General features: G+C 35.7%; 1 protein-coding gene across 1 annotated transcript; it reads left to right on the forward strand.

Moving 5' to 3' along the window:
- The first annotated feature begins 405 nt into the window (after positions 1-405).
- On the forward strand, positions 406-10,145 carry CYP2R1 (cytochrome P450 family 2 subfamily R member 1). Its single transcript, XM_026706491.2, has 5 exons — positions 406-758; positions 2,186-2,327; positions 3,943-4,575; positions 6,172-6,501; positions 8,433-10,145. Exons 1-5 carry the CDS (start codon positions 546-548, stop codon positions 8,609-8,611), a joined length of 1,497 nt encoding a protein of 498 aa, XP_026562276.1. The 5' UTR covers positions 406-545; the 3' UTR covers positions 8,612-10,145.
- The last annotated feature ends 3,045 nt before the right edge of the window (positions 10,146-13,190 follow it).

Genomic DNA, 13,190 nt, shown 5'->3' on the forward strand with positions numbered 1-13,190 from the left:
AAACTGACCACACTATTAGCTGCCTAAAGCTCTTCGGGACACTTCAGAGACGTCCAAAACCCAAAGAAGTGAAGCTGTTGGGAAGTCTCTAGATTTCAAAACGAGTGGTAGAAAGATGCATCCTCTCCTTGCATATGTTCTAATCTAGGGCGTTCTCCACCCTATTTCAAGAGGTTCTCAGAGGCGCCGTAACTGTTACATAAGCCGCTTTGTTTATTGGGAAAGCCTGTCCAAAGTAAAGGGGCGGGACAGAGGGAGAGTAGCTTTGGCATTGGCTTGGAGGGACCTTCACTCCATTGCAACATGTGGCTAAGATGTCTCAGCTTGATGAAATTCCACGGGTAGAATTTGCAATCCGGACGCCGAGGTGGAAGCGGGAAAGCAGCGCCACCGGGTGAGAAGAACCGACCAATCCGGCTCGCCATGGCTTGACAAGCAGTTCCGGCCTCCTATTAAAAAGGAGCAAGAAGACATCTAGGGCGTTCGGAGGTTGGACTCTTGTGTTGACAATTAGCCACAGCCCTGGGAGAGGTCGGGTGGGAGGAATGTGGTCCGAGGGGATGCTGGTGGGTTTGGTTACCGGCGCGGCTCTCCTCTTCCTCTCCCTGGTGCTGGTAGTGAGGCAGCTGCTGAAGCAGAAGAGACCCGCTGGCTTTCCGCCCGGTCCGGCGGGGCTCCCTCTCATCGGCAGTATCCATTTCCTGGCCACGGAGCAGCCTCACGTCTACATGAAGAGGCAAAGTCAGCTGTACGGGCAAGTAGGTTCGGAGGGACCGCGGCGGATCAAAAGGGTTAGACCGTCAGCCCGTTCACCTCTCGTATCGCTGCCTTTCAAGCTTTCTCCGGTCAGCTGCACGCCGCATAGGTTGGACTACAACTCCCATTCCTGCTTATCTTTTTGACTTTGCTGGTGATGGGAGTTGTTTTGCAGCCAATTGGAGGATGCCCGGTTTGGGTTTGCATGTTTGGCGAAATTGGGCTGCTGGACTTTATCGGGATTATTGCGTCTTGTTTCTTAGGGCAACGAAGCTGAAAACAGTTGTTGCAAGGACAAGTGAGAAAGTGAAGAAGAAAAAAGCTTAGGCTGTTATGTCCGTGGTTTTTGGTGCATTTTTATGACTTTTTAGCTGGGGGTCCCGAGGGGAAGAGGGAATTTCAGTAGTAACACTGGACAGTCTATATATGATTAACTTGCTCGTTCAGCCAGGACATAATTCTGAATATGTCATTTTATAATTGCTGGTACACACATGTCAGAATGTAATTTCTTTGTACTTCGTTATACAGGTAGTCCTTGACATATGACCTCAACTGAATCCAGAATTGATGTTGCTAAGTGAGAAATTGGTTGAGTTTTGCCCCATTTTACGACTTTTCTTGACCCATTTGTTAAGTGAAGCACTGCAGTTGTTAATTTAATAGCACTGCTGTTAAGTGAGCCTGGCTTTCCCGTTGATTTTGCTTGTCAGAAAGTCACAATAGCTGATCACATGACCCTGGGACACTGCAAGGGTCATAAATATGAACCAGTTGTCAAGCATCTAAATGTAAGTCATGGGGATGCTGCAACAGTCATATGAAAAATTGTCATAATAAATCACTTTTTTCAGTGCCATTGTAACTTTGGACAGTCACTAACTGAATTGTTGTAAGTTGAGGACTATCTGCACTCAACATGAGAGACTTACTAGACTATGGTTTGTTTTGTATTGTATTTCAGTAATAAAATAGAACACACTCATAGACTGACCATCTGTTTCAATAAATTGTCCTCCAGACAGATTTGTCCAATATAAAGTTAAAACTGCCAGCTACCGAATTCTCTAGATTTTTTTAAGACAAAATCCTATTTTCTTTCAAACTTGCTAAAGTATGCAATAAGGATCAAACAGCTTTTCTTCTCTGCTGATGCTTTGAATGAACATTTTAAGCAACCAGTTGAGAGCTGGGATACAGAGTTGTGTGGGGGAGAAAAAGTCAAAGTAACTTTTTACTGGAAGATAAAAACAGATAGGACACTCACTGTGTGTAGTGTTTGTCTTTCTGTGGTGATAGTAATCTTAGGGAAAGAGACGATTGGCTGAATAATTTAGTGTTTCTAGAAATTATCTGTGGAATTTGGAAAATACAAATGAATGAGAATATTAAAATATCTTTTATATGCAGTTTTTTTTAATTTCTTAAGATCTTTAGTCTTGATCTCGGAGGCATATCAACTATTGTACTGAATGGCTATGATGCAGTAAAAGAATGCCTTGTTCAGCAAGGTGAAGTTTTTTCAGATAGGCCTTCTCTGCCTTTGTTCAAGAAGCTGACAAAAATGGGAGGTATGTCCGTTGTCATCAGTGATTTTTTTTTAATAGAAGTTTATTGCATAACAGAATTGTTTTGAAATCTGTCTATAATCTTTTCTTTTATTCTGAAAAAAAAACCACAGTCTTGAATATACGTATTTTGTTGGCACCTTGATCTGAGATACCAAATTAGACCAAAGGCTTACAAGCAATGCAAGTTGAGGTTGCTGCAGTTGGAGTTCCCAAGGCCAGGGAAGAATAATCTTGATTTGAGTCACAAATAGGTCCACATATGCCAAACAACAGTCTTTCTCAAATATGATTTCCTCACAATGCATACATATCCATGGAACATGTGCATTCTTGTGTTGCATCCCACTTCTCTTTGACATATGATCCCCCAAATTTCATAAGATATATTGAGTAAAAGAAAAGTTAGCTAGATAATATGAAACCTAACTCACTTTTGATAAAACTGTAAAACTAAAAGTTAAAACCCAGTGGATAGGTGGAGAGTGAAGATAGACTAGAAAGATAAAATGTCAAACTTGGCACCCAAGAATAACCAGGATGTGCTTAGAAAGTAAGCAATCTTTCAACCTAAACACACATTTTCAATCCTTCTGAGGTCTTTACACCTTAAACCTTTGGGCTATTGGGCATAAACAAATAAGTTTTATGGATTCCTAAGCCAAAAGAACCAAAAGGATGAAGATACCAGAAGTCAAACCACAAAAAAACAAAAAGCCACAGTTTACAGTACGGCAAAAGGCACCAAATTGATGATCATGAAGAAAAAAGAGGAACAAAGATATTGAGGACAAATGGCAGGAAATTAGAGTCATATACAACTCACAAAGTTGTATAAGTTGGGTTAGCCCAAAAGGGTTACTAGCAGATTGGGTAGGTTATGGATTCATATGAAGAAACAAAGTTAAGGCATGCAAATACATAGTCTTATCAGAAAATGAATAACAAAACAGACTCTTCAGGCTAGCTGTTTCTGACACTATGGCCAAAACTGCAAACCGTAGTATATGTGGTACCTCGCTATAAGGTTATATAAGAACATCAGTGTAGAAACCCTTCTCTAATTTAGTCCTCAAGTAGAATCTACTTTTTCTCTTTTTAATAGATGCCATGTATTTGGCTGGCATTGAATTATAGTAATGCATGATTTTAATACTATTGTCCTCCTGTGTATTAATTGATTAGAAGTATCATTTCAGGGGCATGCATTTTTCCATATGATCCTGGATCAAAAGGATCAAAAATCCTTTTTGATTTTTTTTTTAATGGGACTACTTTGTAGACAGTAAGTCATTTTAAGATAATTATTTAATGAAAGAGATTTCTTCATTGAAAATGTCCTCTCTTTTTTTGCAACTTTATGGTACATTTATTATAGTAATTGCTTAAAGATGCCCATTTTCCCCCCAGAAACAAAGATAGATACAAAAAATTGAGTTGTTGAGTAGAATGATTTCAAATCAAAACATAGAAATTATGTTCCCAATAGTTAATAGTTTGCTATTTTTGGCAAAAAGAACCTGAAAAAATAAAGGTAATAGATGATAATAAAAAAATAAATTTATAACATATATTTATGAATTATGAGTTAAATATATAAATATGTTGCATGTTTCAGGTTTGCTGAATGCAAGATATGGCAGAGGTTGGACAGAGCATCGCAAATTAGCAGTTACTAGCTTTCGAAATTTTGGATATTGTGAAAAGTCCTTTGAAAGCAAAATAACAGAAGAATCAATTATTTTTCTTGATGCCATTGATACTTACAAAGGCAAGGCTTTTGATCTAAAGTACTTGATAACAAACGCAGTTTCAAACATTACTAACTTAATTATTTTTGGAGAACGATTTACCTATGAAGACACTGAATTTCAGCATATGATGGAAATATTCAGTGAAAATATTGAATTGGCTGCCAGCGCTTCAGTATTTTTATACAATGCTTTCCCATGGATTGGTAACTTACCCTTTGGAAAACATCAACAACTTTTTAGAAATGCTGCTGAAGTCTATACTTTTTTACTCAACCTTATTCAGCGCTTCTCACAGAACAGGAAGCCTCAAGCACCGCGACATTTTGTAGATGTATATTTAGATGAAATGGATAAGAATAAAAATGATCCCGAATCTGTATTTTCAATGGAAAATTTGATCTTTTCGGTTGGAGAACTCATAATTGCTGGAACAGAAACTACAACAAATGTTCTAAGATGGGCGGTCTTGTTCATGGCTCTTTATCCTAATATTCAAGGTAAGTAATAATGCAGTTGATATGATGAAAAATTTGCATGTAATGATAACTAAGAACATCATTTTTCTACTACATCTTTTAATACAATTTATAACCATACTGTAGCCCACCTTCAGTTTAAAAATTTGGGTTTCTTTTTTTTTTCTCTTAAAATTTCTGAAATTTGGAGGATATATTAAAACAGTAACATGTCTAATTATTGAACTGGTGAGGTTATTTTGATGAGAAGTTTGGGCTTCTTTGGCCACCATTAATCAGTTCTTGCTGGTATTTTGGGGAATAAATTGCAGTTAATATTATTTGACATAAATTATTGGCCTTGTATACTAAACTTGACATATTATATGTGTGTGTGTGTGTGTGTGTGTGTGTGTGTCTTCCTCCGCTACCTTGACATATAGCAAAACAAATTCTGACAAGTGCAAAATGGGTCCAGATTGGCTATGTAGGCAACTTTGCATTTCTTTCTTGATATGCTAAGAAGGATATACAGAATTACATGACAGAAGGAATATTGAATTACAATCCTTTACAGATTATAGAATAAATCTGTCAGGAAGCATCAAATTTTAACCAAATTTTGAGATTATGAAATATTTGAAATGTTAAAGAAAACCTGTGAGTGTTATAAGAGCACAGGTGGTATGTTGTCAGATAATTTTGCTTGTAGGACTAAAAAAGGTTAAAAACATAAGATCTCTTTAAAGTTGATTACCTTAGTGGAGGAAAGTATTTGTGGATAGCAACCGTGTGATGAATTTTGTTTTTAATATTACTAAACTATATAATATTTGTAGACAAGATGTTGTCTAGGGATTCCTGTGATATATATGTTACAATATGAAAAATGGTTTGAAATGATTTCTTCTAAAGTTTTTTATAATAAAATATATGATTTAATATATTTATAAAGTAATAATAATCATGTTTTAAAACATTGTGTTGAAACTTCTGTTAATAAATAATAAATCAAAATAATGAGATAGAAAGAGGTATACCAGTCTGACATCACGTAGTTACTACTGTATTAAACAGAATGACTTTTAATGAAGTAATATGAGAATGGACATTGTTTCAGTCCCAAGATAAAATATGGATGAGCTTATAGTCCCTCATGCAATATTTTTTTAATATAGGAACTGGAAGAAAGCTCATAGCTTGATGATATAACATATACTTTGTACTCAAAGGTTCCAGGGGATACTCCATGAAATCTTTAGTTAAAAGTATCAAGGAGCTGGGGATCAGAAAGACAGAGTTCGTAGAGAGACTTTATTAATGCAAGAACACAAAATGAGTCTGGAGTTTTCAACATTTCTGAATTTTCAGCTATTTCTCAAATGCATAATTATTTTCTGGGTTGATTATATAATCTACATAGAGTTTATATACATACCTGACTAGAGAGAAAAAGCTTTAAAAGTAAGAGAAACAACAGCCATGCAGTTCTGTAAAGTCCACAAATGTTCAAGTGACAATCTTTAAAAAAAATCCTTTGTTAATCTTACATTGAAATTTCATATGTAAGTACAAATGTTATGGGGTACATATAATGTAGATGCTTACATACTGTCTAAAAGCTTTTTCTTTTAACAGGTCATGTGCATAAAGAAATTGACTTAGTCATTGGTCCCAACAAAACAGCATGCCTAGAAGATAAGTGTAAAATGCCATATACGGAGGCAGTGCTACATGAAATTTTAAGATTCTGTAATATAGTTCCATTAGGTATTTTTCATGCAACTTCTAAGGATACAGTTATTCGTGGTTATTCTATTCCTCAAGGCACTACTGTAATCACAAATCTCTATTCTGTACATTTTGATGAAAAATACTGGAGTAATCCTGAAATGTTTTGTCCTGAAAGATTTTTGGACAGTTCAGGACAGTTTGTCAAGAAAGAAGCATTTATTCCCTTTTCACTAGGTAAGCATAAAAAAATGTGTCCATAAATTTAATGATGAGCAAATACATAATGAATATGATATAATATGTAACAGTAAAATGCTTTAAATATTCTGCTTTAATAAATTTGTGTAAAAGGGCAGTTTTTATTATTAATCTGAGAAATCAGGATAATAGCTCACAGGTGGTGACAGTGCCTAAATGAAAAAATGAATTAGGATCTGCTTAGTAGAAGCGGATGGAAGTTCATACGGATATTCCAGAAGTGAAAGTTGGGCTTGAAAGTTGGGGAAATCCCACTTATTATTGCAATAACATCTACTTGAAGTCACCAAGAGTCAAGCTTGATTTGAGTGGGATTTTATTTTTACCTTTGCAATGCAAGAAAACAATGAAATTTTCACTGGTAAACATTTCATGGTATTATCATTGTTTTTTATTTGATCTTGGTACACAATGCAATGGTGAAAGTTGTGGGGTTTCTCATAGATGACTGGCTGCCTATTGGTTTCTTATATCTCTTTTCCTCTCAGTTTAAGACTTGTGCAGAAGATTTCAGTATATTTATTTATTTATTTATTATTAAACAAATTTATGTATCTGCCCAACTCACACATAATGACTCTTGGTGTTCAGCAATGAAAAGCCACAATTCAAAACCCCTAGATCTCTCCCACCCACCACAGCGGTGACAAATATCTCTGAAACCTCTTTTCATAGCTTTCTACTTAACAATCAATAGGTGTAATTTTTACCTTCTACGGGGCTTTTTATGTGAAAAGGGAGAAATGTGTGTTTCCAGGATTGAACTGGACACAGATAGATTAAAGAGGTAAACTAAGGAGAATGACTTTTTCTATCATTTCAGATCTTACTTCCTCCTCAGATTTTTTTTTTCATTACTTCTCCTTGGTTAGTTTTGTTACATGAAATCTTGTAGAGTATTCTGGCAGGTGTAGTCTTCCTGAGTTAGAAACAGTTAAAAAGAAAACTAAACTTTGCACAGCATTAAAAGCAAAGAGAAAAAGAATAAACACTTCGGAAATAAACGCCTGAGTTTTTCTTCTCTGTGTATTTGTATGTGTGTGACCTGCAGGGAAATACAAATATTTTAAAGATTAATATTCAGTATTCTTATCAAGAATGAATTTGTATAGGTAAAACTAATCTCCCAGGGAAGATTTGTTTGTTTGTTAATATATATAACAAATGGTAATCATTTTTTCAGTTTTTCAGTCATAGCAATTAAAAAAAAAACCTCTTTTTGAATGAACTATATTTTAACCTCCCAGAATTTTTATGACATGAAACTGTCAATTTACAATGGGAATTGAATTACTTTCTTAATGTTATATGTTTATGTGATTGATAAAACATTAGCTGGATTTATTATGGGAAAAAACATTGAACAAACATTGAACAAATGGTGCATTCTTTCCAAGGATGCAATATGTACCAATTTCCTTACCAATTATCACAGTCTGCTGAAGGACTGCTGAAATTCCTGTGTACAACTTTTAAAGTGCTGTGCCACTAATGGATTATCTTCATAGTGAATTATCAATGCTGAAGTAAGATATGATATAAAATGAATTCAATATTAAGATTTAATTTCATCTTTGGAAAGCATTTCCAAAATTAGTAGCTGAGAAGCATATCTATGAAAATTCATTCTGTTTTATAAGAATAAGGAATATATAATGTGGTTATAATTTAAAAATCAATAATTATTTACTCAAAAACAAGTTTGTTGATCTCCTATTTTCAATATATAATCTATAAATATACATAGATTCAAACTGTAAATACATACTTTATTTGGTATAGATCGATTCATTATTAATGATAGTTTTTTTTTTAAATGGGCCCTTGTTTTGCTTTATTTCATATGTAGTTCTTGATTTAAAAAAACAAACAAATATTTTCTCTGCCTTCCCATCCCTCCCTTTTAGGACGAAGACACTGTTTAGGAGAGCAGCTGGCCAGAATGGAAATGTTTTTATTTTTTACAGCATTACTTCAAAGATTCCATCTACATTTTCCTAGTGCTTTGGTTCCAAACCTTAAGCCAAAATTTGGTATGACGCTGCAACCTCATCCATATCTCATTTGTGCAGAGAGACGATATTAAATATTACCATGACAGCCACAGAGGCATGGGGAAATGATGAGCAAAGCCCACTCCTTACTATCACTGATGATATTACTTAGTTGGGTAATGACTCCTCATGTCAACCCTGAGCTACAAATATTCTCTCTAGATATTGTAAGCCTATCTTGTTTTTTTTTCTTTGATACTCTCCTATTAAAAATACTATCATATTAGATAACTGTTAAAAATAGAATGGCAATAATGTTCAGAATTTTACAGCTTGGACCTCTTTCATAAATAAAAGAAAGATGTATTTTATATGGAGTATTTATTAAATACATATAAGGGAGTATTAGAAGGAAGTGTAATCTCTTATGAGATATTTTAAATATCACTATTAATATATTTAATTCTGTTTTTGTAAAATAAAGGAAGCAATAAATTGTACAAAAAAAATCTTATGTCTACAAATTTAATGATTGGCTGAAATAGCATTAAAGTGTGTGTACATGGTTTTATTATTTGTATTTCACCAAAAAAGAAAGTGAAAGAAGAAAATTTGCGGGAAAGTATTACATTTTTGAGCAGATGTGCAAGACATCCTATATCCATATTATATAAAGTTCTTTTGAGTATTCGAATTGAATTTTCTCTTCATCAGATATGTAATATCCATTTATAATATAAAGCAAAGATACTGCAACTGAGGGAAAGAAATGCTGTTTTTTCAATTGAAACAGTTACGCTATAGCAAGGGTCTTCAAACTTGGCAAGTTTAAGACTTGTGGACTTCAACCAGTGGTGGGATTCAAATTTTTTTACTACCGGTTCTGTGGGCGTGGCTTGGTAGGAGGGGCAGGGGAAGGATACTGTAAAATCTCCATTCCCTCCCCACCCCACTAACCTGCTTTCCAGCTCTGTTCTCCTGTGCAAGGCAACAAAAAAAGACCCAGCCAATCAGCTGGGACTTGGGCGGCAGAGAATAGGTGGTGGGTGGGTCCAGTTAGAGGTGATAGTTGCCGATTCTCTGAACTACTTAAAAATTTACACTGCCAATTCTCCAGAACTGGTCAGAACCTGCTGAATACCACCTCTGACTTCAACTCTTAGAATTCCTGAGCTAACATGACAGGAGGAAGAAATCTGGGAGTTGAAGTCCATAAGTCTTAAAGCTGTCAAGTATCATTTCTACTAGTTGCTCTTCCCCTGAAATGAGAAAATGGCACATTTAACCTGCCAAGGTTTTTTTCAAAAAGGGAAGAAGTGAATGAGAGCTTCCAGTGACAAAATGTGGCTTCTTTCTTACCCCATTCCTTCATAATATTGTCTTACATCAACACACTCCTAACAGTCTACCAGGCATCATTCTTTTAGAAAAGGGAATAAAATTATTTCCCCCCAAACAATCAAATAAGATGTGCTGACTGCAACATTAGAAGGTCAGCTTGGTGCCAGGTTTTTGGTTTTAATGTATTTAGTTTTAATATGGTTATTATGCTGTCTTTAACTTTTGATGGATTTAAATGCTGTAAACAAACAAAATAAAATCATAATGGAATAGGTTCATGAAGAATGTATGTGGCTTCTGTCTTTTTTTCCTCAGATTTTATGTCTGTCTCAAAAGTAATTTGATGTTTGATTCATTCAAGGCAGTAGCTAGTAAGCATAAAGGAAGGATTCTGCCTGAGTAATTTCACAGGCGGTGGTGGTGTTACTTTGGAATGCAGCCACGATGAAAAGGATGCACACAGAGGTATTTATTATAAGAGTTGTTGGCAAGTACAAATCAAAGGCATTATATTCCATTCCATGCATCTAAAGGGCTTTGGGTTTTAGGGAGGGAATGGATAACTAGGCTTTTCAAAAAAACGATTTAAGGAAAAGTAGGACAAGACAGGATGCAGGATTTAGAAATGATAGAAAAGAAATTCAGCTTAATGCTTCCCTAAGTGTTGTTAAAAACAACAACAGCAAAAATAGTTTCAAGAAGTTTTATGAATTCTGGTGGAAAACTTTTTTTAAAAAAACTACCCGGTGTATATTAAGGGGTAGCTATTAATATAATTAACATGGGTATCTATTAATATTAAGATATGGGTAACTTATATACTTATAATTTAATGGGTAGCTATGAATGTTATTAATAAAACAAATTATTATACTGGGGAAACATAGCATTCCGTTTCTCTGGTATAATTATTTTATTTTTATTAAGTACCATCTTCCTGATACCATAGCTGAGCTTTTAAAAGATTAACCCTCTTTTATGGCATTAATATTAAAAATGACAAGTCTTGAAGGTTAGAAAAAGAGGAGAATGACATTTTGCCTAACATCCATACTACACCATCTCTGTCACCAATTTTCCTTGACCAAGCCAGATCCATTACAATAATTAAAGACACCAATAGAACAAGAATGGATAACTATTTTTCTGACCATTATAACAAATTCTCCCTACCATATAACAAACAAAAACTGATAAGAAACAAAATCATAAGACCATGCTGAAGTATATAAGGTGAATCACCCTTTCAATCAATGAGAACAATGTATAACAGCTGACTTGGCTTTAAGCCAAGGAAAGATAAATTGGTTCCTTAAAGCAGAAAGCCAAGCATCTGACCACACCCAACTATTAACTATCTTGCATCCAAAAGACATTTCTCCACCATGATTGTGTATTAGAATAATTGTGGTTAAGAAACCATCTACATACATACATGTACAACCATTCATGATGTGAAAATTTTGATCTTAGTGAATTATGACCTTTGGTAGTGAAATATTGTGCCACACAATCCATCTAATGCCTAGTCCTCTGCTAAATCTGAGAAAGGGATCTTATAATTGGTGTGTGTATACATACACACAAACACACATTTTTCAGAGTATAAGGTACACTTCTGTGCATCTTATACAGCGAATGTTGCTGAAGCCCCGCCCAACCGTTGGCCTCCGCCTCCCAGCAATTTGCCTCCTTGCAGTAAACAGCAAACAGCCTGGTCAGCTTCAGCCCAGCCTGATCAGCACAAGCTGCTGATTGTCAGTTGGATCGGCCTCCTGACGACCAGCTGTTTCAGGCTGCAGGGATCGCCATTGCCTATTGCCACCTCCGTGCATCCCATTTTCAGCCTCCACATCCCATTTTTGACCTCTGTGCACCTCATTTTCTGCCCGTTCTGATCCCTGTTACCCAGAACGGCGAAAATGGGGCGTGTGGAGGCCAAAAATGGGGTGTGCGGAGGCTGAAAATGAGATGCAGAGACCAAAAATGGGGTGCACAGAGGTGGCAATAGGCGATGGGGATTCCTGCAGCCTGAAACAGCTGGTCCTTGGGAGGCCAATCCAACTGACAATCAGCTGCTTGTGCTAATCAGGCTGTGCTGAAGCTGACCAGGCTGTTTGCTGTTTGCTTCAAGGAGGCAAATTGCTGGGAAGCAGAGGCAGATTTTTTTTTTCTTGTTTTCCTCCCCCAAAGCTAGGTGTATCTTATACTTTGGAGTGTCTTATGCTCCGAAAGATATGGTATATACTGTACTGTATATTGCAGCTTCAGCAATAGTTTTGTGAACTTCTATAAAGTGATTTCCTGATACAAAAGACATGATATCTGGTTGAGAAGCTGTCAACCGTAGCTGTCATGATGCAAGTACTAAGTTGAATCCCAAAGGTGCTTTTTCAATAGGCAACTGGACTCTCTGAAAAAGCACCTTTGGATAACCATGACCTGAATGACTGAGAAACTCCATAGACATTTCCTAAGTTGAATCTTTTGGGCAATGGTGTCATAATACATAGTATGTTCATTTGCTGTCATCATGACTTATCACAGACACCATTGAACAGCCGAGATCAACTCAGTTCCTTCTGCCTGGCATAAATCTATAAGTCCTGGTCTTCAAAGTAGATCAGAGGATGATTTCTAGTCTGACGCTCCATAATGGACAACTTTCAAGACGGGGCTTCAGCTATTCTGATCACAGCCGAGCAAAAGAAATGCACTTCCTGATTCTCCTGATCTCATCTAGCAGTGAGTGATTCTGAGGATAACACGGATGGGAGGAGATGAGTCAAAAGTCTGAGTCATTCTGTCTTTTGGCAGCATTACTGGAACACAGGGAAAGCACAACAAGAGTGGTAGGGGGACTTTCTAAAACATTTCACACTCTGTGTATTCCTCTTTAATGCATCAGTCTAAATAATGATGAACAATAATGTTAATGAAGAAGTTTGAGTTATTCTTTCATTTATTCCTCCATAGCTGCAAACTGTTTCCCCCTTGGTGGGTTTTCGTTAAAATATGGTCAGTATTTTTCCTAGCTTTTGGAATAGTTCAGTTGGAAATAGGATTTGTGATATTTCCAATTGACAAAAATGTATTGCAAACTCAAAATTAGTCATGAAATCTTAAATGCTTTGTAGGCATTTAAAAAGTCCTTAAAATATTTTAAAAACAAACATGATGATTTTAACTTATTTTTATTCATTTTAATTGATATTGTTTATGCTTATATTGTATAGTTGACCACTAGGAGACTAAAGTCATCAGCAGTATAAACACTTAATGGGTGAATATATCGGTATAATGTGTTTGTGTGTCATGCACAAGGATCAT

This window comes from Pseudonaja textilis, chromosome 1 (assembly GCF_049901715.1).
Source record: "Pseudonaja textilis isolate UNSWEBS1 chromosome 1, rPseTex1.2, whole genome shotgun sequence".
Classification (NCBI taxonomy): Eukaryota; Metazoa; Chordata; class Lepidosauria; order Squamata; family Elapidae; genus Pseudonaja; species Pseudonaja textilis.

Excerpts from the sequence above, each read along its gene's own strand:
- CYP2R1 (XM_026706491.2), top strand. The coding sequence starts at position 546 with ATGTGGTCCGAGGGGATGCTGGTGGGTTTGGTTACCGGCGCGGCTCTC. Across the intron at positions 759-2,185 it reads AAAGTCAGCTGTACGGGCAA|ATCTTTAGTCTTGATCTCGG; the intron begins GTAGGTTCGGAG and ends TAATTTCTTAAG. Across the intron at positions 6,502-8,432 it reads ATTTATTCCCTTTTCACTAG|GACGAAGACACTGTTTAGGA; the intron begins GTAAGCATAAAA and ends CCTCCCTTTTAG.